The sequence below is a fragment of the Nasonia vitripennis genome, assembly GCF_009193385.2.
Source record: "Nasonia vitripennis strain AsymCx chromosome 1 unlocalized genomic scaffold, Nvit_psr_1.1 chr1_random0013, whole genome shotgun sequence".
NCBI classification, from domain to species: Eukaryota; Metazoa; Arthropoda; class Insecta; order Hymenoptera; family Pteromalidae; genus Nasonia; species Nasonia vitripennis.
Genome location: NW_022279601.1, coordinates 1,188,503 through 1,205,078, shown reverse-complemented (window position 1 = coordinate 1,205,078; position 16,576 = coordinate 1,188,503). Strand labels below are relative to the sequence as shown.

The window sequence follows — 16,576 nt, the reverse complement described above, 5'->3', positions numbered from 1 at the left end:
ACACACACACACATATATATATATATATATATATATATATATATATATATATATATATATAAGCGAATTAGGCGCGAGAGGGCAGAGACTCATCAGAGAGTATAGAGAGCGTCAACAACGTGTTTTTGTGTATATACAGTCGAATTTTCAACTTTTAAGAATAAAATTCGTTGTATTTTTTGATAAAGTAGCCGTCAATAATGGCAGAATTTGTGCAGAAGAAGATCGAGGACATGCGTCCTGTCCTCGAACAGATGAAGAACTTAAAATTATTCACTGACCACGAGATTCGGTAAGTATTTTTAGGTTATTATTCCTCACGTGCGTATACATTTTGTTTGTTTATCGTTATTTTTCGATGCAAATTCGTTATTCATTAATTGGTGTAACATTAGACTGTTAGATCGAAAACGTGCTTTTTCGGTTTCGAGTTTGCTAATAAGTGTCAAAAGTAATAGTCACACATTTGCAAAGTAAATAAAACCATACGTGATACAAAATACAGTGTATAAAATATTTCATTAAAATTCCTGATATGTACAGTGGAATAACAAAAAAGTGGAGGGATCATGAATATAAACTACAAAGACACACAAAATCGAAGGAAGATTATTTGAGATACATTCAATATCAGATGGACTTGATGAAACTTGTTAAGCAGCGCAGAGAGGTATATACTTTCTTCAATTTAAACAATTGGAAACATGTATTACAGAAGGAAAAACAATCAATCAATTGATTATTATTATTTTAGAAATGTGGAATAACAAAAAAGAAGACTGATATTGATTTTACAATAGCAAATAAAATTAACCATCTGTACAAGGAAGCTATTATGAAGTTTCAAGATGATTTAAGGTTTTGGATTGCTTACATGACATTTTGCAAACATGTGGTATGTTTAAATTTATGATAAAGCAATTAATATTTTGCATAGTTCAAAATAGAAAATGAATTTTCACTTGAAATGTTTAGAAATTCCACAAATGTGTGAGCAGAATGCTTGGCAGGATGCTTGCTGTACATCAGGATAAACCAAAATGTTGGCACATAGCAGCTCGTTGGGAAATCGAAGAAAATAATCAAAATTATTTGAATGCTAAAAGTTTTCTTTTACGCGGCTTACACTTTCATCCGAATTCTCAGTTACTATACAGTGATATGTTTAAGTAAGTGTCATCGATTCTATTATTTATAATCCATGAAGTCTACAATAATAATGTAAATGTGCCATTTCAGATTTGAATTAGAAGAATATGAACGAGCTATGGAGAAAAAGAAAAAGTCAGAACCAGAGCCAACAGTGTCCAATGATAAGAAAAATTCAGAAATGCCAAAAGAATTAGCAAAGGCCGTTATTGTTTATCAACAGGCTTTCAAGAAAGTCAGAGATGTGAAGTTTATTATTGATTTATTGAATATTTCTCAAGAATATGAGAATACCGAAAAGCTACAAAATAAAATCGTTAGGTTAGTTAACATTTTTAAAAATAATTATTCTTTTGAATGCAAAATGATATAATAATAGTACAATTTATGAAAATGTGCTCACAGTGACGTAGTTATTGAATATCCATATGAACCTTTGATGTGGGATACTATGGCTCACAGGGAACTCAAGGGTTTAGTTCAGCCTACCATAGGTAATGAAGAAACTTCTATGGAAGTAGACACTGAGCCCACTTCGTTACGCGATCGCATCAACAACTGTTATGAAGTTTATCAAGCTGCAGTGAAGAAGATTAAAACAGTAGAAATGTGGTCATTATTCATTGATTGTATGCTCGAAATTAATCAAGATATGGATACATTGCCAAATTTCAAGCGCAAATTATTAAAAAATGCCTTGTTACAAGGGCATCAAGCAAAGAAATTAAAAGAGAAATATTACTTAAACTGGGTAATTGCACTCAAACTTTTGATTTTCCCATTATTTAAAATCCAAGTAACAATCTTAGAACGTGTGTTTTTTTTTATTTCAGATTGACATGCTTATCAATACCAATCAAGTCAATCAGGACAATAATGCCCAAAGTAAGCTGTATGAAGTCCTTTGCTGGGCAACTGAAGCTTTACCTGAAAGCGAAAGTCTTTGGCATGCGCGTCTGCATCATTTGCTTAGTACTGACCAGGAAGAATTAGCAAATGAAACTTTCAACAAAGTAAGTTGATGTTAATTTGTTATTTTTATAAATCTGAATACATAAAGTAATTGACAATTAAATATTCTTAGGCTGTAGAAATTTTAGGGAAAAATTCTCTATCACTATGGCAGTTGAAGCTACTTCACGTTCAAGCTAAAAATCCTGAAAATCTTGAAACATTCTTCCAACGAGCTTTAAAATGTGAAGCTGCCATTAGTAACCACATTAAGCCCATCTACATAGAATGGATTGTACTGACTAAAGGTATACAATTTTATAAATGCATTTAGCCTTTGATTGTAAAACATAAAATAACATTTTTGAATAATTTATTCTAGATATAATTGTAGCACGAAGAGCTTATGACACATTGTGCCTTCATCCGCCTCCGTGTTTGGAACTTCACAAAAAAATGGTTACCCTCGAACTCTTGCAACCTGAATTTTCTCTGCAAAATGCTCGAAAACCTCACGAGATGATGATCCTACAATTCGGAAAAGAAAGTACCGACGTATGGATGGAATTCATTACGTTTGAATTGAAACACGGAGAGCCTTCGAGGGTAGGGACTCTCTATAATAGAGCTATAACAACTTTGAAACCTTCAATGGCAGATAATTTCATCACTGAATATAGTTTAATTAAAGCGAATCCAGAGTCGCTCGGGGGGATGCCTTTGTAAATATTTAAAATGGTATTCTGATAATATCATTTATGATCTAATGTTACACGAAACATTACCTGCAAACTAGGAAAATTTATATAAAAAGATTTTATATTTAACTTCCATGTATATATTTAAATTATGAAAGTAATTTTACTTTTGATCTTTGTGAAATTTGTGTGAAATATTATTTTAAAAAGGCTCTTTTGGTATCATAAGGAAGCTCATTATTTATATCGGTTAAAATAATATTTCTATCAGTTTCGTTTTGTACCCGACTGCCATCTCTGATGATTAAAGTTGAACGCATGTCCAAGCACATAATATCCGTCGTCAAAGCGTGTTTCTTATTATTTAAATCATCGTTCACCCGCTCTAAAAGTTTGTCCAAGTCTTTCAAAGTTGATCTAAAAAATTATCCGATTTGTTAGAGCACAATAAATGAATGAAAAATTATAGTCATTCCCGGTCTTACTTGGCGCAATCGATTTTCGTAGCCAGATCTTCTTTCGTTTGTTGCAATTTCTGCAATTCATCTTTCAAACCGAATTCGGGTTCGTCTTGGCAGAGTTCGAAACCCGGTCGATAGGTCCTATTTTCTAATCTTGTTTCGGCACACTTTACATCGTCGGTTTTCGCTCGTAAAGCGTTTTCGAGGTCGGTCAATTGCTTGCGCAACGTGTCCATCTCCTTTTGCAACTAATTATTGATTGTGATATTTTTTAGTAATTGGCGAAGTTTTGTTCAGTTGAAATAAATCGATCTAAAGTTTTACCTTCAATTTTTGCCATTCAACTTCATTGCGAGCTTTTGTCGAAACGAAAGCTCGTCTTCTCAGTGCGTAATTTGTAGCGTCTTGCTGAAACTCGATCTCGTGCTTAGACTTTTCTTTTCCAACATGCATAGTTTCTCGCAGAGTGTACGTATCGCTAAGTTCATTTTCAGCTAGTTGTTTCAGGTGTTGCGTATGCTCCAACCAATTTTCGTAAGACACTGAGCTACAGAGTTGCGACACGTTATTTTATAATCGACATCTTCGATTATTATAAAATAAGGACAAAAAATTGGCCAAACGTTGATCCATCAAGACGTACTTACTTTTCGGCTATGTCAAGAGCATACGGTTTGTATGTAAAGTTTGGAAAAGTTCGAGACAGATCGTAATTTTCTCTATCTATTTTTATTGCTTCGGATTTATCTCGCAGTTCGTGAATAACTTTAGATTTTATGTCTTCCAACCGATTCAACTTATCCCACGCTATCTGAATGCTTGGAAAATAGAATCGATAACGTTAACAAAACAAAGTAGTAATAATATCTTAAAGTAGTGCAGGACTGGCTTCGGTCAGACGTGTTCATGCGTTTCGAAAATTTTCTATACCAAGAAACATCGAAACAAAATGCCTTGAAAATAAAAAATGTTTAAAAACTAAACAAATATACGTTACTGGTTCGTCATCATTTTCTTCATTTCCTCAATCAAGTCGAGTTCCCTCTTCAATTCTATGTCCCCTTCATCGTAAGTGATCTCCGAACCAGTTCGGTTATTTCTCTTGGCAATGCATCGGATTGTTATTCGCAGAGGATGGTCAAGTAACTCGAGCTCTTTTTCTGTATCCGCTCTTTCTTCGACCAACAAGTCAATTTCATTTTTCAGGCGATCGAGAACTGCGTCGAAAATTCTATGCCAACGGGTCAATTCAGTTATTCTGAAATAAAAATTTACCTTATTCAGAATAAATCTTATCTTTTTAGGCACGACCGCGACACGGAAGTGCCTTATAGTTTCGTGTGCGAAAAATGTGTGAGATGCGATATCTCACGTAATTTTGCAAAAGCTAAAAAACTATTTTTTTTCTTTATCCCGATCCTCTACGTCGTTTTGAAATGCAGGCACAATTTGTTCGATTTTTAAGCGTTTTTTTAATAAAAATTTTCCTGTGATGCGATTATCAATCGGGAAGACTTTAATCAATCAGGCTAAAAATGTGTGTGCGAACTCCCCTCGTAATACTAAGCTGACAGATTAATTTTGGGCTTGATCCTGCACGTATACGCAGAATGCGGTCACCTCCAAAAATCGCTAAAAACGGTTTTTTAGCTCTAAGTCGAATTCTAAGCATTCTACAAAAAAAAAGTTAAATGGAAAAGTTATAGATCTTGGAAAAATACAACTTTTTCCCATTAACACCAAATCATGAAGATGCTTAAAGCTCGAGTTTACAGCCCAAAATCGATTTTTTACACCTATTAAAAACCAATTATTTGCAATAAAACATTACGGATTTACGGTTAAAGTGTTGTATTATTTATCTGAAATTACAATAGAATAAAATTAAAATAAGATATATTTTAAGAATATCTACTACAAACAAAAATAAATAATTGCTACAAATACAAATAAGTTACTAATTTTCCAGTAGTTTTGATGATAGTGTTGATGACCGCCAGAAGAATACCAATCAAAACTTTTGAGCGTGGCGCGCTCGTTTTTTGTTATGTGCGTGCAGAATAAAAAATGTGATATTTTATGGATAAATTATTGTAACGATAAAATTAACAATCAAACCTGTCCGACAGTCTGTGATTGTTCATGTGATTATTCCATTCAGTTTTAATATTAGTCTCCGATATAAGAGACTTGGCAGCGTATCGCAGATCGAACGATTCGCTTTCCTTTTTATTAGCACTTTGATGAAGTTCCCACTGCTGAGCGTGCCAATCCGCCAAACCTGCAAACAAGCGTATAATTAAACAAAAGACGCCGTCAATAATCGACAAAGTAATGCAGTTACGAATGCACAGTTTAATTTTAAAATAAATTCATACCAATATGTTGAATCGGCTTTTCATAATTTTCAATACTTGCTTCTGCCATTGCCAAGGTAGAAAAGATGTTCAAGCTGCAGTATTGACTTCCTTGGTATGGGACCCAGTTCCGATTCTATCTTATGTGCACCGTTATTGGCTCTCAAACTGTTATGGTTGCTACGGTTACTATTGTGCACACAAGTAGTTTCGGAAAAATGTTCCAACTTGATTGATTTTTCAGAATGCACATGTATACCTGATCTAGTACGTCGTGTAAACCACGATGATACCACTACAACAACATATTGATTATAGCATTGGTTCTTTTTACTAATATCAATCAACTTCATTTTTCGCATTCACATAGGGTACATTGCATAAAAAATATAATGCGCTACGTGTGCATATGGTTATACTACTATATTATATAGAAGTAGAATGAACTGCAAATGTTCCTTTTCGGTAGACTCAATAAGTAAACTAAAGCCTAGAGTTTTTTGAAAAAGATTTCGTAAAAGTTTTGGTGGTTCGAAAGTTAATTAAAAATTAAAAATTTGTTGTAATTTGTCGTTATTGAATGTTTATCATTTGTTACAAGTGGACATTATTTTTTAAGTTCTAAATACACGAAATTACCTCTTTGGAACAAGTAATAATTGTACTATCAACATTTTATGTGTCAATTACATATTATATGATATACTCTTTTTATTAATGTCTATAGATTATGAACTGTTGGAAAAAGAAAAGCATAATATTTCTTATAGTCAAATAATTTTGTTGGTACTCGTCAATTATTATATTATTTTATTCCGTATAATATTTTAAATCGAACCGAACAATCAATGAATCAATCGGCGCTATTATATATATGTATATATATCGTGCCCCTCCCTATCACGCAATTACTTTGCGGAATCTGGAATTCCAAATAATATTTAATTTGTATACGGCATAATCCTATACTAAATGAAATACACGCATGTACCTACTCCACATTTAATAAAATTGTATAAAAAGCGCATTTAGCATTTTTAAATTCATACAAAATTCCTTAGGACCCTGTTTTTTTTGCAATATATAAAAAAATTGAATAAGCAGACGACAGAGTCAGGAACGAGGAACACGCGCAGATATCTCTATATACATCTATATATATATATATATATATGTGTGTGTGTGTGTAGAACGTACTACTGGATTTTCTCGCATGGGCTTACTAACCTACACTGTACTACATAATGCTTGCATATATAGCTGTCACTATCAGAGAAATCAGCAGCAGCGCAGCAGTAGTGTTTCGGTGATGGTGACGTATACCATCCTGCTGTTTTGCATTTCTTGAATATTTTTCACCGGCTAAGTTAGTTTTCAACATATCTACCTGGTCTCCCGCGTTTCACTGTACTCCTCGTCGACATGGAGTACTTCAAGAGTGGCCTCAAATCTGTACTTGGTGCACCAACTCCCGATAACCAGCCATCAGGAGCAGACACGGTAAGAATATGTGTTTACAAACAGCTATTTGCTCCTAAACTTCACGGTTTAATACTTCATTCTGAACGAATTTATCGACGTATTGGTGCGCTCTAAATTAATTCTAAATAGCGTCTTATCTGTTTTGTTTTTATACGTTTCACAGGTGGATAGGCTGGTCAACAGAGTGCAATCTTCAACGTTACTCGATGATAGAAGAGATGCTTGTCGAGCTTTAAAAGCCCTCTCTCGAACATACAGAATTGAAGTAGGTGCTCATGGGATGGATGCGCTGAAGCAAGTCTTGGAGATGGATAAGACTGACTGTGAAATAGTTGGATTAGCTCTTGATACGCTTTGCAATATTACAAGTCCTGAGGCTTTTGACGAAGAAGGTAAATATCTAATGTGCAGGTTTATATACTTGATTGGTATCTTATTCTGCAAATGCTTGGTTTTAAACGTTCCGCACTAAAAGAATTGAATATAGATCCAAGAATATGAATAACTATGTTTATTTTTATTCTGTTGCAGTCGAAAAACATGGACCTAAACATCAGATTGGAGAACAGTTCACTGAGATACTGATTAAGAATCATGAAACTGTTAGTCAAATATTGAGATTCTTGGAAGAATTCGATTTTAGAGTCAGATGGCCTGCTTTGAAACTATTATCAAATTTACTAGCAAATAAGCCAAAAGATATCCAAGAAATTATTTTAGTCAGTCCTATGGGGGTTTCCAAGCTAATGGATATGCTTAGTGATAGCAGAGAAATCATTCGCAATGATGTATTTACCAATTTTATTTACGTCATATTAAAAAAAAAATTAGCATGCTCTAAAGATCATGTTTTATCGTAGGTTTTACTGTTGCTGATTCATCTTACAAAAGGAAATACTAATATCCAAAAAATCGTGGCTTTTGAAAACGCTTTTGATCGTATATATGATGTAATTATACAAGAAGGTGGAGTAGATGGTGGAATTGTTGTTGAAGATTGTCTACTACTTATGGTGAATCTGTTAAGAGGAAACTACAGTAATCAGAACTTTTTTAAAGAAGGTAAATACTAATTTTATTAATTTCAATATACAGAATAAAAGATATCTAATACGTGATAAAAATAAAATTTTTCATAGGTAATTATATACAGAAGTTGACGCCAATATTTCAACTATCTGCATTACCCGTGAACGCTAGTGAAGATAATTTATTTTTGGGCTGGAGTCCTCAAAAAGTGTCCAATGTTCATTGTATGGTTCAAGTAATTCGTGCTTTAGTTGCTCCAAGTGGGCCAGCTCAGGTATACAAGTTTTAGATTTGACATTATACAACATTTTAATTTCTGAATTGTAATAATAAATATTGATTTCAGTCAGTATCTGCGTGTCAAACAGTAATGAATAAGTGTGGATTACTGCAAGCGCTTTGTGATATCCTTATGATAAGCGGTGTTCCCGCTGATATCTTGACCGAAACTATAAGCGCCGTCGCCGAAGTCATTAGAGGAAACCCAAACAATCAAGAGTTTTTAGGAAATGTGATGGCACCAAGTAGTCCGCCTAGGTTAGTATACACGATAACAGTCTTGTGCGCTTTTTCAATTTAATTATAATAATATAATTGTTTTCCTTATTTAGACCAGCCATAGTTGTATTACTTATGTCAATGGTGAACGAAAAACAGCCATTCCTTTTGAGATGTGCCGTATTATATTGCTTCCAATGTTTCTTGTACAAAAATGAGACAAGACAGCAGCAGTTAGTCCAGACACTGCTTCCAGAAGGCAACGAAAGTCCTACGTTAACAACAGGTTCGTTTTATTGAATTTTTTCATTAAAAAAAAATTGTACAACTTTATTGTTTTGGTTGTTTTTGTTTTAATATGCCTTCAACTACATAATACAGAGGTGCTACGCTTTTTTAGGACAATTACTATGCGGCGGTTTGTTTTCTCCTGATCCGCTTTCTAACTGGTTTTCAACTGTGGCACTATCGCATGCGTTAATCGACAATGTAAATCAAAAGGAACAATTGCTCCGCGTACTTCTTGCGACAAACATCGGCACAACGCCCGTAACGCTAATGCAACAATGCGTCATGCTCCTTCAGCAAAATAATAAAATCCAATCCAAATTGGGTCTGTTAATGTTACTATGCAGATGGACTTCATATAGTCCAGTTGCTGTAAAAACATTTCTCAGTATTAATTCTTCAATATCGTATTTAATTGCTCTTTTATCCTCGCACGAAAACAACGATGATCATCAAGAAATTTTATTACAAAGCATGTGTGCCTTTCTAATTGCGATATGTGTACATTTCAACGATGATAACGTTCCAAATTATAGTAAGGTAAGCTGCGCTTTCATTTCAATGATGAATAAATGTACATTTGTATAACATTTGTAACACTCGCAACATTTGAGTTAATCCAAACTTTAAAAATTTTAAATAATTAATACTTGCACAATTTGAATTTAAGGTCAAACTATGCAATTTAATAGAAAATAGGATAGGGTTGGAAAAGTTTCAAGATAACATCGGAGGTATCACGAGGCATGAAGTGTACTCGCGATCTTTGAAACACCCACAATCATCCGCAAAAGATCCTTCTGAAGTCTTATTAGATCACGAGTTTTGTAGACTTTTAAAAACTTTGGAAGGTAAATAACTAGGATTATTTTGATAAAAATAGCATTATATTCTTAAGGAGATGAATTTTTAACACTGAGCTATTCTTGCAGGTGTTGTTTTAAAATCAGTTTTAGACTACAGCAGTTCAAATAATGGTAAAGAGCAAAGTTTATTAGTGTCCGATTCAGAAGCAACTGCACCATATAAAGAAGTTATTAGACAACAAGACTTACAAATTCAAATACTAAATACAACTGTCACTAATCTGACAAAAGAAAAAGAAATTCTTCAGGTTTGAAAACTTTTTTCTCTTATTATCACATCATTGTCGAACTTATTTATAATATCATATAATATTATTTTTTTGTTTTACAGCAACAAGTTTCGGAATTGAAAGCAGAAGTTGATTCTTTAACGGATCAAACAAAAATATTACGAGCGGCACAAATTAGTTACTCTGAAGATAAGATTCCTCAGACTATTTCTAATAATGTTGCTTCATCAAATGAAGAATTAGAAAAGTATAAAAATCAAATAAGTGATCTGGAAAAAAGATTATCTGAATCTTTGACTCTCATACAAGAATTACAAAGTAAAACAGTAGATAGTAAGACAACGACAGATCTTGAAAATAGACTAAAACAGCAAACTAAGGAATTTGAAAATTTAAAAAAAGATCAAGATGATTTGTTAGTGTTATTAACAGATCAAGATAATAAATTAATAATGTACAAAGAAAGACTTATTGCGCTTGGAGAAAAAGTAAGTACACTATTTTTATGTTTCATGCTGGAAGTATGATTCTGTGCTAAATCATGATATTTTAACTTTTAGGTTGATTCAGACGAAAGCTCTGGTGAACAAGATACTGATGACCAGCCAGAGTCAAGCAATTGATAGATCTCTATTGGTTGTCAAATTGTACATATTCAATTAAAATCAGGTTCATAATTTTATTGATAAAGATTTTATTTTAATAAGTAGTCCCTCAAAAAACAAAATTTTTTCAATAATCAACACAAAAAATCGAAATCAAGTTATGCTTGAAAAAAGTTGGGCAATTTACAGAAAATACTTTATGCCGAAATGAAACCCGCAAAAAAGTTGCATCTTTCTGACAATCATTTTGGCAATCTTACTATTATTTTAAAATATTACAGGTAACTTATTACCTGTTATTGTTGCAATTTTATAACATGTAAATTAGAAGATCAACATAAAATTGATTAAAAATAATTGTGCATTCGTAGCATAATCCGCGATTAATCTGCATACGATTTGCAATAATTTTTAAAAAAATCCTCATCAATCAATAATACAAATCTGTAAATTCCGGGAAGAACCACCTAAGTCAATGTATCATAGTATCGTGTTTCCGAGAAAACGCGAATTTGATGCTCGTACTGATCTGCAAGATCGAAGCTAACGAAATAAGGCGTGATAATTTAACAATTGAATCAGATATGCAAAAGCGCATCAACCATGGCTGAGGGACCCTAAAATTCATTTTGGTTTTTCGGAAGTTTCAGAAAACCCTTAGAGTGGGGCGGTTTTTTCAGAAAGAGAATGTAATTTACTTTAATTTTTCATGTTCTTTGACTTTAATTCTTCATTTTGAATAATAGCATGGACTTGACAATTATTAATATAATGACGAAATCCAAGAAAGAATGCACTTTTTTGGGAGTCTCATAATCTCAAAGTAGTATATTGTGCACCAAGGGCATGAAATAGGCTTGTTTAAACCGTCTGTGGAGTTTGCAGTATACGAGTCTAAAGCCAGCACGAGCCAAAGGCCCAGATGCGTTTGCAAGCCGAATACGAGTAATGCAACTAAACGAGGCCAAAAAGCTCACTTAGCCCTTGGTGCACGATATACTATTTTGACCGCTTTATAGGTCTAAAAAATGTGGGATTTGCGCGTGTATTACAAAAATATTTTTATTTTTTTTAAATATAAGTGGACTTAGACGGTTCTTCCGGGTATGGATTTTGGGTAGGTGGACTTATTTAAGATATGATAACGTATCCTGACTCAATTTACTTCAAAACTGGACTTGAGTGGTTTTATCTGGGAACTACAGAGTTGCATTTTTGTTCGCTATATCGTGGCGTGAAATTTAAATTCTTGATTGGCCGATAAGACCTGATAATTTTGATTTAACTTGAATCGTTTTACTATTTATTTTACATATATAAACAAAATTCTATCATTGAAAACTAAATTTATAATTTTTTTTAATTTTCTATTAATTAATTCTAATTTTGTAAATGCATTGAAATATCCTTGTTCAGAGTAAGTATGTTGAATCAAAAGCCTATTACAGTTATCATCAGGTTGTCAGGGATGTTTTTAGCTAAGTTTCGGTGCCCTGGGATTGTGTTAGAATACCTAGTTTTCGTTGCGAAGATTCCGAATTATATTATCCTCAAAATCATGAAATTATAAATTTTTAAGCCTTTGATAGGCAGGATACCACATTTTTATATTAATTTCATCTCGTATTTTCGATGTTTTTTAGATTTTTTTAGATTCTTGAGAGTTTATGTTGTATAAGATGTTTATGGTCGATTGTGTAATTTTTTTTTTTTTATTATTACTTCTAAACAATTAATATACAAAAAATAATTTTTTTTTCACAAAAAAAATGTGTTTTCTGATAAGAGTTTCGGTGAAATTCGTTTGAACTAAAGAAATATACATTTTTAATAACAAAGTTATGTGTCTCAATAAAATTTCATAGTTTATTCAACAAAAAAGGTATTGTTCTGAGATAAATTGGATGTTATAACTTATTACATTGCTATAAATTGTTTCCCTATTCTTTACAGTATCATGATTATCGATCGATTTCACCGAATACGACGTCAAGGGTACCGATAATAGCTACAACATCGGCTAACATGTGACCAGGTCCCATTTTCTGTAGCGCAGCAAGATGCGCGAATCCAGGAGCCTTAATTTTACATCTGTAGGGTTTAGAGCTACCATCACTGACCAAGTATACACCGAATTCTCCCTTAGGAGCTTCAATGCATGTGTAGGTGGCACCTGGAGGCACTTGGTATCCTTGAGTAAACAGCTTGAAATGGTGAATTAAGGCTTCCATACTAGTTTTCATTTCTTTTCTATTTGGTGGTGCAATTTTCGCGTCATCCGTTCGTACTTCACCAGCTGGCATTTGATTTAAGCACTGTTCGATAATTCTCAGAGACTGTCTCATTTCTTCTATACGGATCAAGTACCTAAGAAGAAATACATTTATTAGAACGGTTAATAAATTGAATTGAAAATAAATTGAGTTATTTAACGTAAAAAAATATAGTTTTTTACCTATCATAACAATCTCCATTCTTTCCAATGGGAACATCAAAGTCGACAAGGTTGTAAGCATCATATGGCTCAGACTTTCGGATGTCCCACTTGATTCCTGAACCGCGCACCATGACTCCACTGAAACCATAATTCAAAGCATCCTCTGCGCTGATAACACCTATATCCCTAGTACGTTGAATCCAAATTCTGTTCTCCGTCAGGACGTCTTCAATTTCGTCGATTCTCTCTGCATACTTGGACGCCCATTCATAGATATCGTCCATGAGACCAAGTGGAAGGTCTAGGGCAACACCGCCAGGTCTAACATATGCCGTGTGCATACGAGCGCCGCTCGCGCGTTCGTAAAATTCCATAAGCTTTTCTCGCTCCTCAAACAGCCAGAAGAACGGCGTCAAGGCACCCACGTCCAGTGCGTGCGTTCCAATACCCATGATGTGATTCAAGATACGCGTGATCTCACCGTACAGTGCTTGAAAGTAAACAAAGTATAAGTAAGTTAGGTCAAAATCCTTAAGGATTTTGTTTTTACTTAAATCTGTTATTTAATAATGTTTATGCAATAAGACATTTTGATTAATGTTTGTCTTGAAGATTTTAATGTTTATGTGATATATTAATACCGCATAATATGTGGAATTAAATCGTCGGTCCCTACGAAGAGTAGTACGGTTCAGATATGCTACGAAGACTAGTACGGTTCGAAATTTAAAAAGTTGTTATGAGATTTAATATTAATTTTTTTTCTTCCAATTAAAGTTTTCAATAACATTTTTTTAAATTTCGAAATTTTTCAAAAGATTTATGGCAACTTTAAAAATGTTGCAATTCTATTAATTTTAACCACAATAACTATTTGTTTTTCTCCAAAACAATTAGATTTTTTCATGTGGGAAAGATCTGAAATGTACTAGTCTTTGCTGCAAATCTTAACGGTACTAGTCTTTGTAGCAAATCTGAGCCATACTACTCTTCATAGGGACCAACGAAATAATGTATGCAAGCATAATTCAGGTACAAATAAATTTTCCCTTATACACAATCAGTTAACATACAATTAATGGCCATACATTAATCTATAGATAAAAGTTTTTTTTTTAATAAAATGTAATACTCACTGCGAATGTATTTTGCACGCAATGGAACTTCGATATTTAGCAGCTTTTCAATTGCTAGAGAGTAACATTGCTCATTGCACATCATGGAGACATAGTCAAGACGATCAAAATAGGGTAAAGCTTGGATATAAGTTTTGTATTCAATAAGCTTTTCCGTTCCTCGATGAAGTAAGCCAATATGTGGGTCAGCGCTTACAACCCTTTCACCATCCAGTTCTAAAACCAGACGCAATACACCATGAGCTGCAGGGTGCTGAGGACCAAAGTTAACTTTTATATTCTTGATAGTTTTTGGTGGTGGCGGTTCTTCTTGCTCGTATGGTGGAAACTTCCATTTTGGCTTGCCCTCAGCTGGCCCAATGACTGGCCCAATGAATTCGTCAGCATATTCCTTGTCTGGGTACCATACTGAGCCTGCATTTCTGCTAAAGTTGAATGCAAAACCATTAGTTATAGAAGTTGCAAAAATGTGTTTGTCTTATTGCCAAACAAAAATATGATGATTCAAGCAACGCAAATTGTAAATACACCCATTATAAAAAACACTGTGCAATAATAAAGACCATAAGTCTCACAACGACATCATGACATCGAATTTTGCAACTAATAAATACAGATGTGTGTATTTATTTTAGGGTTATCTCAAGGTTACATAACGGAACGAAGTGCAGAGTCTCTGCAAAGCAAAAATAAGTGAACTTTCCAAAACTAGATACCTTTGGGAGACTAAAGGGACCGCCTGGCGCAGCGAAGTCTTGCTGTCAAGCAACAGCCGCGACGATTTTTTCAGGACAGTCCTCAGTACTCCAGTAGCCATTTTTGCAACGGACCCGGGAGACCCGGGACCAGAAAGCAGTCAGCAACAACAATCGCGACTGCATGAGCACGGCCAGCGAAAAGAGGAGCCCGAAATGAGGAACAGCATGACCAATCGGAGGCTTCTCTATTGGGTCGTTTCGTCCGTACTAAGCTGCCATTGGCGAAGTGCCGGCATCGCGGAAATTCAAAGCCATCGGTGTGGACACTCATTGTAGACTACGCCTAAGTGTGCTCGCAGACATAACCTAGGGCCGACGATACCGTGCGGAACAAAACAAAGTGTAACGTGATTTAAAATTAATTGCCAAAGAAATGTCATGTATTTCTCGAATATCGCTTGTAAAATTATTACAACCATTCGCCTGCAAAGCGAGTGTCAAATTCAGTACGGCAGCTAGTGTTGACAATGTCGCAAACACATCTTATACTTCAGAAATCGAACCGATCATTTCGACAAAAAAATACTTGGATGAACACAAGTTTTATATCAAACCGCGGCAAGCATGGATTGAGAATTTGGATACCATAGAAGAGAAAAAGCTTGGTTTGATAACCCTGCACCCCGACATTTTTGGTGCTCTACCTCGTGTAGATATTATCCATGAGAATGTTCGCTGGCAGCAATTGTATCGATATGTTGTGAGTTGAAAATTTCTTAAAAATAGTAAAGCCACATTTTTCTAGTTATGCGTGTCTGTTCAGTTCTCTTATTGTGATTGTTTTTGTTTCTCAGTCATACGCCAACACCAAAGTTCGATCAGAAGTCAGAGGTGGTGGACGTAAACCGTGGCCACAAAAAGGCATGGGAAGAGCTCGACATGGAAGTATAAGGTCACCTCTCTGGCGCAAGGGAGGTGTTATACATGGGCCTCGCTCGCCAACTCCTTATTTTTATATGCTACCATTTTACAACCGAGTTTTGGGACTCACAAGTACGCTTTCTGTAAAGTTGGCTCAGGATGATTTACATATAGTCCCAGAACTCGAAATTCCAAGTGATGAGCCATCGTACATGCTAGAGTTAGCAAAAGAAAGAAAGTGGGGTCCATCTATTCTTTTCATTGATAATAATGATATTGTACCTCAAAACATAGCAATAGCAACCAACACCATAAATCATATGAATTTAATGCCAGTTTATGGTGAGTATTCATACTATCTAATATTATTTCAATGCCCGATGATGGTAAAATTACTTATTGATACTTTTTTCAGGACTCAATGTTTACTCTATGTTGAAACATGAAACATTAGTTTTGACGGAAAGTGCTGTCAGGCTTATTGAAGATAAACTTCTCTTTCATTTAAATAAAATTAATGTTATTGTTAAATAAATAAATTTTATAAACAGTTTAAGGTTGCGGTTCCTAATTCTACCTGGTAAACTATTTTTTCTTTTCAATAAGACTTAACATTTCGTGGTGTTTTTATTCTTGAATGGTATTTATATTTTGCATCATGAATGAATAGCCAAAAAATTAAATTATATTGTATTATGTATATTGTATAACTAGTATTCTAATTTGATAGGAGGTAAGTTATTTTTGCTTTTATAAACAACTAAAGTTTC

The 16,576-nt window shown here is 34.1% G+C and overlaps 5 protein-coding genes across 7 annotated transcripts; 3 read left to right on the top strand and 2 right to left on the bottom strand.

Annotated features, from left to right (window-relative positions):
- The first annotated feature begins 73 nt into the window (after positions 1–73).
- On the top strand, positions 74–3,140 carry LOC100114618 (U3 small nucleolar RNA-associated protein 6 homolog). Its single transcript, XM_008204237.4, has 9 exons — positions 74–292; positions 544–670; positions 755–895; positions 976–1,169; positions 1,240–1,470; positions 1,555–1,900; positions 1,983–2,162; positions 2,234–2,408; positions 2,483–3,140. Exons 1-9 carry the CDS (start codon positions 201–203, stop codon positions 2,824–2,826), a joined length of 1,830 nt encoding a protein of 609 aa, XP_008202459.1. The 5' UTR covers positions 74–200; the 3' UTR covers positions 2,827–3,140.
- Positions 2,164–5,980, bottom strand: LOC100114654 (tektin-2). Its single transcript, XM_016987219.3, has 7 exons — positions 5,638–5,980; positions 5,378–5,540; positions 4,257–4,517; positions 3,907–4,077; positions 3,584–3,806; positions 3,284–3,507; positions 2,164–3,215 (listed from the first exon to the last, which is right to left on the bottom strand). The coding sequence occupies exons 1-7, from the start codon at positions 5,684–5,686 to the stop codon at positions 2,996–2,998; spliced, it is 1,311 nt and encodes a 436-aa protein (XP_016842708.1). The 5' UTR covers positions 5,687–5,980; the 3' UTR covers positions 2,164–2,995.
- An 872-nt stretch (positions 5,981–6,852) lies between these two features.
- LOC100114692 (general vesicular transport factor p115) lies at positions 6,853–13,056 on the top strand. 2 transcript variants are annotated; one of them, XM_032601425.1, is made up of 13 exons: positions 6,882–7,116; positions 7,262–7,490; positions 7,630–7,886; positions 7,959–8,160; positions 8,238–8,401; positions 8,474–8,664; positions 8,739–8,911; positions 9,026–9,453; positions 9,584–9,764; positions 9,846–10,027; positions 10,111–10,497; positions 10,570–10,678; positions 12,568–13,056. In XM_032601425.1, exons 1-12 carry the CDS (start codon positions 7,039–7,041, stop codon positions 10,630–10,632), a joined length of 2,535 nt encoding a protein of 844 aa, XP_032457316.1. In that variant the 5' UTR covers positions 6,882–7,038; the 3' UTR covers positions 10,633–10,678; positions 12,568–13,056. The 2 variants fall into 2 exon arrangements, with proteins under 2 accessions (XP_031777476.1, XP_032457316.1); XM_031921616.1 differs by lacking the exon at positions 12,568–13,056 and having other exon boundaries at positions 6,853–7,116; positions 10,570–10,699.
- Positions 12,311–15,095, bottom strand: Ndufs2 (NADH dehydrogenase (ubiquinone) Fe-S protein 2, 49kDa). Of its 2 annotated transcripts, none has more exon segments than NM_001167770.1 (4): positions 12,311–12,981; positions 13,070–13,541; positions 14,188–14,612; positions 14,904–15,054. In NM_001167770.1, coding segments are annotated over 4 exon segments (1,404 nt in total). In that variant the 5' UTR covers positions 15,005–15,054; the 3' UTR covers positions 12,311–12,575.
- Positions 14,832–16,362, top strand: LOC100114767 (mitochondrial ribosomal protein L4). The gene is made up of 3 exons (XM_031921617.2): positions 14,832–15,645; positions 15,740–16,148; positions 16,222–16,362. The coding sequence occupies exons 1-3, from the start codon at positions 15,319–15,321 to the stop codon at positions 16,338–16,340; spliced, it is 855 nt and encodes a 284-aa protein (XP_031777477.1). The 5' UTR covers positions 14,832–15,318; the 3' UTR covers positions 16,341–16,362.
- The last annotated feature ends 214 nt before the right edge of the window (positions 16,363–16,576 follow it).

Excerpts from the sequence above, each read along its gene's own strand:
- LOC100114654 (XM_016987219.3), bottom strand. The coding sequence starts at position 5,686 with ATGGCAGAAGCAAGTATTGAAAATTATGAAAAGCCGATTCAACATATT. Across the intron at positions 4,078-4,256 it reads AAGAAAATGATGACGAACCA|CATTCAGATAGCGTGGGATA; the intron begins GTAACGTATATT and ends CTATTTTCCAAG. Across the intron at positions 3,216-3,283 it reads ACGAAAATCGATTGCGCCAA|ATCAACTTTGAAAGACTTGG; the intron begins GTAAGACCGGGA and ends ATAATTTTTTAG.
- LOC100114692 (XM_032601425.1), top strand. The coding sequence starts at position 7,039 with ATGGAGTACTTCAAGAGTGGCCTCAAATCTGTACTTGGTGCACCAACT. Across the intron at positions 8,912-9,025 it reads AAGTCCTACGTTAACAACAG|GACAATTACTATGCGGCGGT; the intron begins GTTCGTTTTATT and ends ACGCTTTTTTAG. Across the intron at positions 10,498-10,569 it reads TTATTGCGCTTGGAGAAAAA|GTTGATTCAGACGAAAGCTC; the intron begins GTAAGTACACTA and ends TTTAACTTTTAG.
- LOC100114618 (XM_008204237.4), top strand. The coding sequence starts at position 201 with ATGGCAGAATTTGTGCAGAAGAAGATCGAGGACATGCGTCCTGTCCTC. Across the intron at positions 2,163-2,233 it reads CAAATGAAACTTTCAACAAA|GCTGTAGAAATTTTAGGGAA; the intron begins GTAAGTTGATGT and ends AAATATTCTTAG. Across the intron at positions 2,409-2,482 it reads ATGGATTGTACTGACTAAAG|ATATAATTGTAGCACGAAGA; the intron begins GTATACAATTTT and ends AATTTATTCTAG.
- Ndufs2 (XM_008204214.4), bottom strand. The coding sequence starts at position 15,004 with ATGGCTACTGGAGTACTGAGGACTGTCCTGAAAAAATCGTCGCGGCTG. Across the intron at positions 14,610-14,903 it reads GTCCCTTTAGTCTCCCAAAG|AAATGCAGGCTCAGTATGGT; the intron begins GTATCTAGTTTT and ends CAACTTTAGCAG. Across the intron at positions 13,542-14,187 it reads GCGTGCAAAATACATTCGCA|CACTGTACGGTGAGATCACG; the intron begins GTGAGTATTACA and ends TTTACTTTCAAG.
- LOC100114767 (XM_031921617.2), top strand. The coding sequence starts at position 15,319 with ATGTCATGTATTTCTCGAATATCGCTTGTAAAATTATTACAACCATTC. Across the intron at positions 15,646-15,739 it reads AGCAATTGTATCGATATGTT|TCATACGCCAACACCAAAGT; the intron begins GTGAGTTGAAAA and ends TTTGTTTCTCAG. Across the intron at positions 16,149-16,221 it reads GAATTTAATGCCAGTTTATG|GACTCAATGTTTACTCTATG; the intron begins GTGAGTATTCAT and ends TACTTTTTTCAG.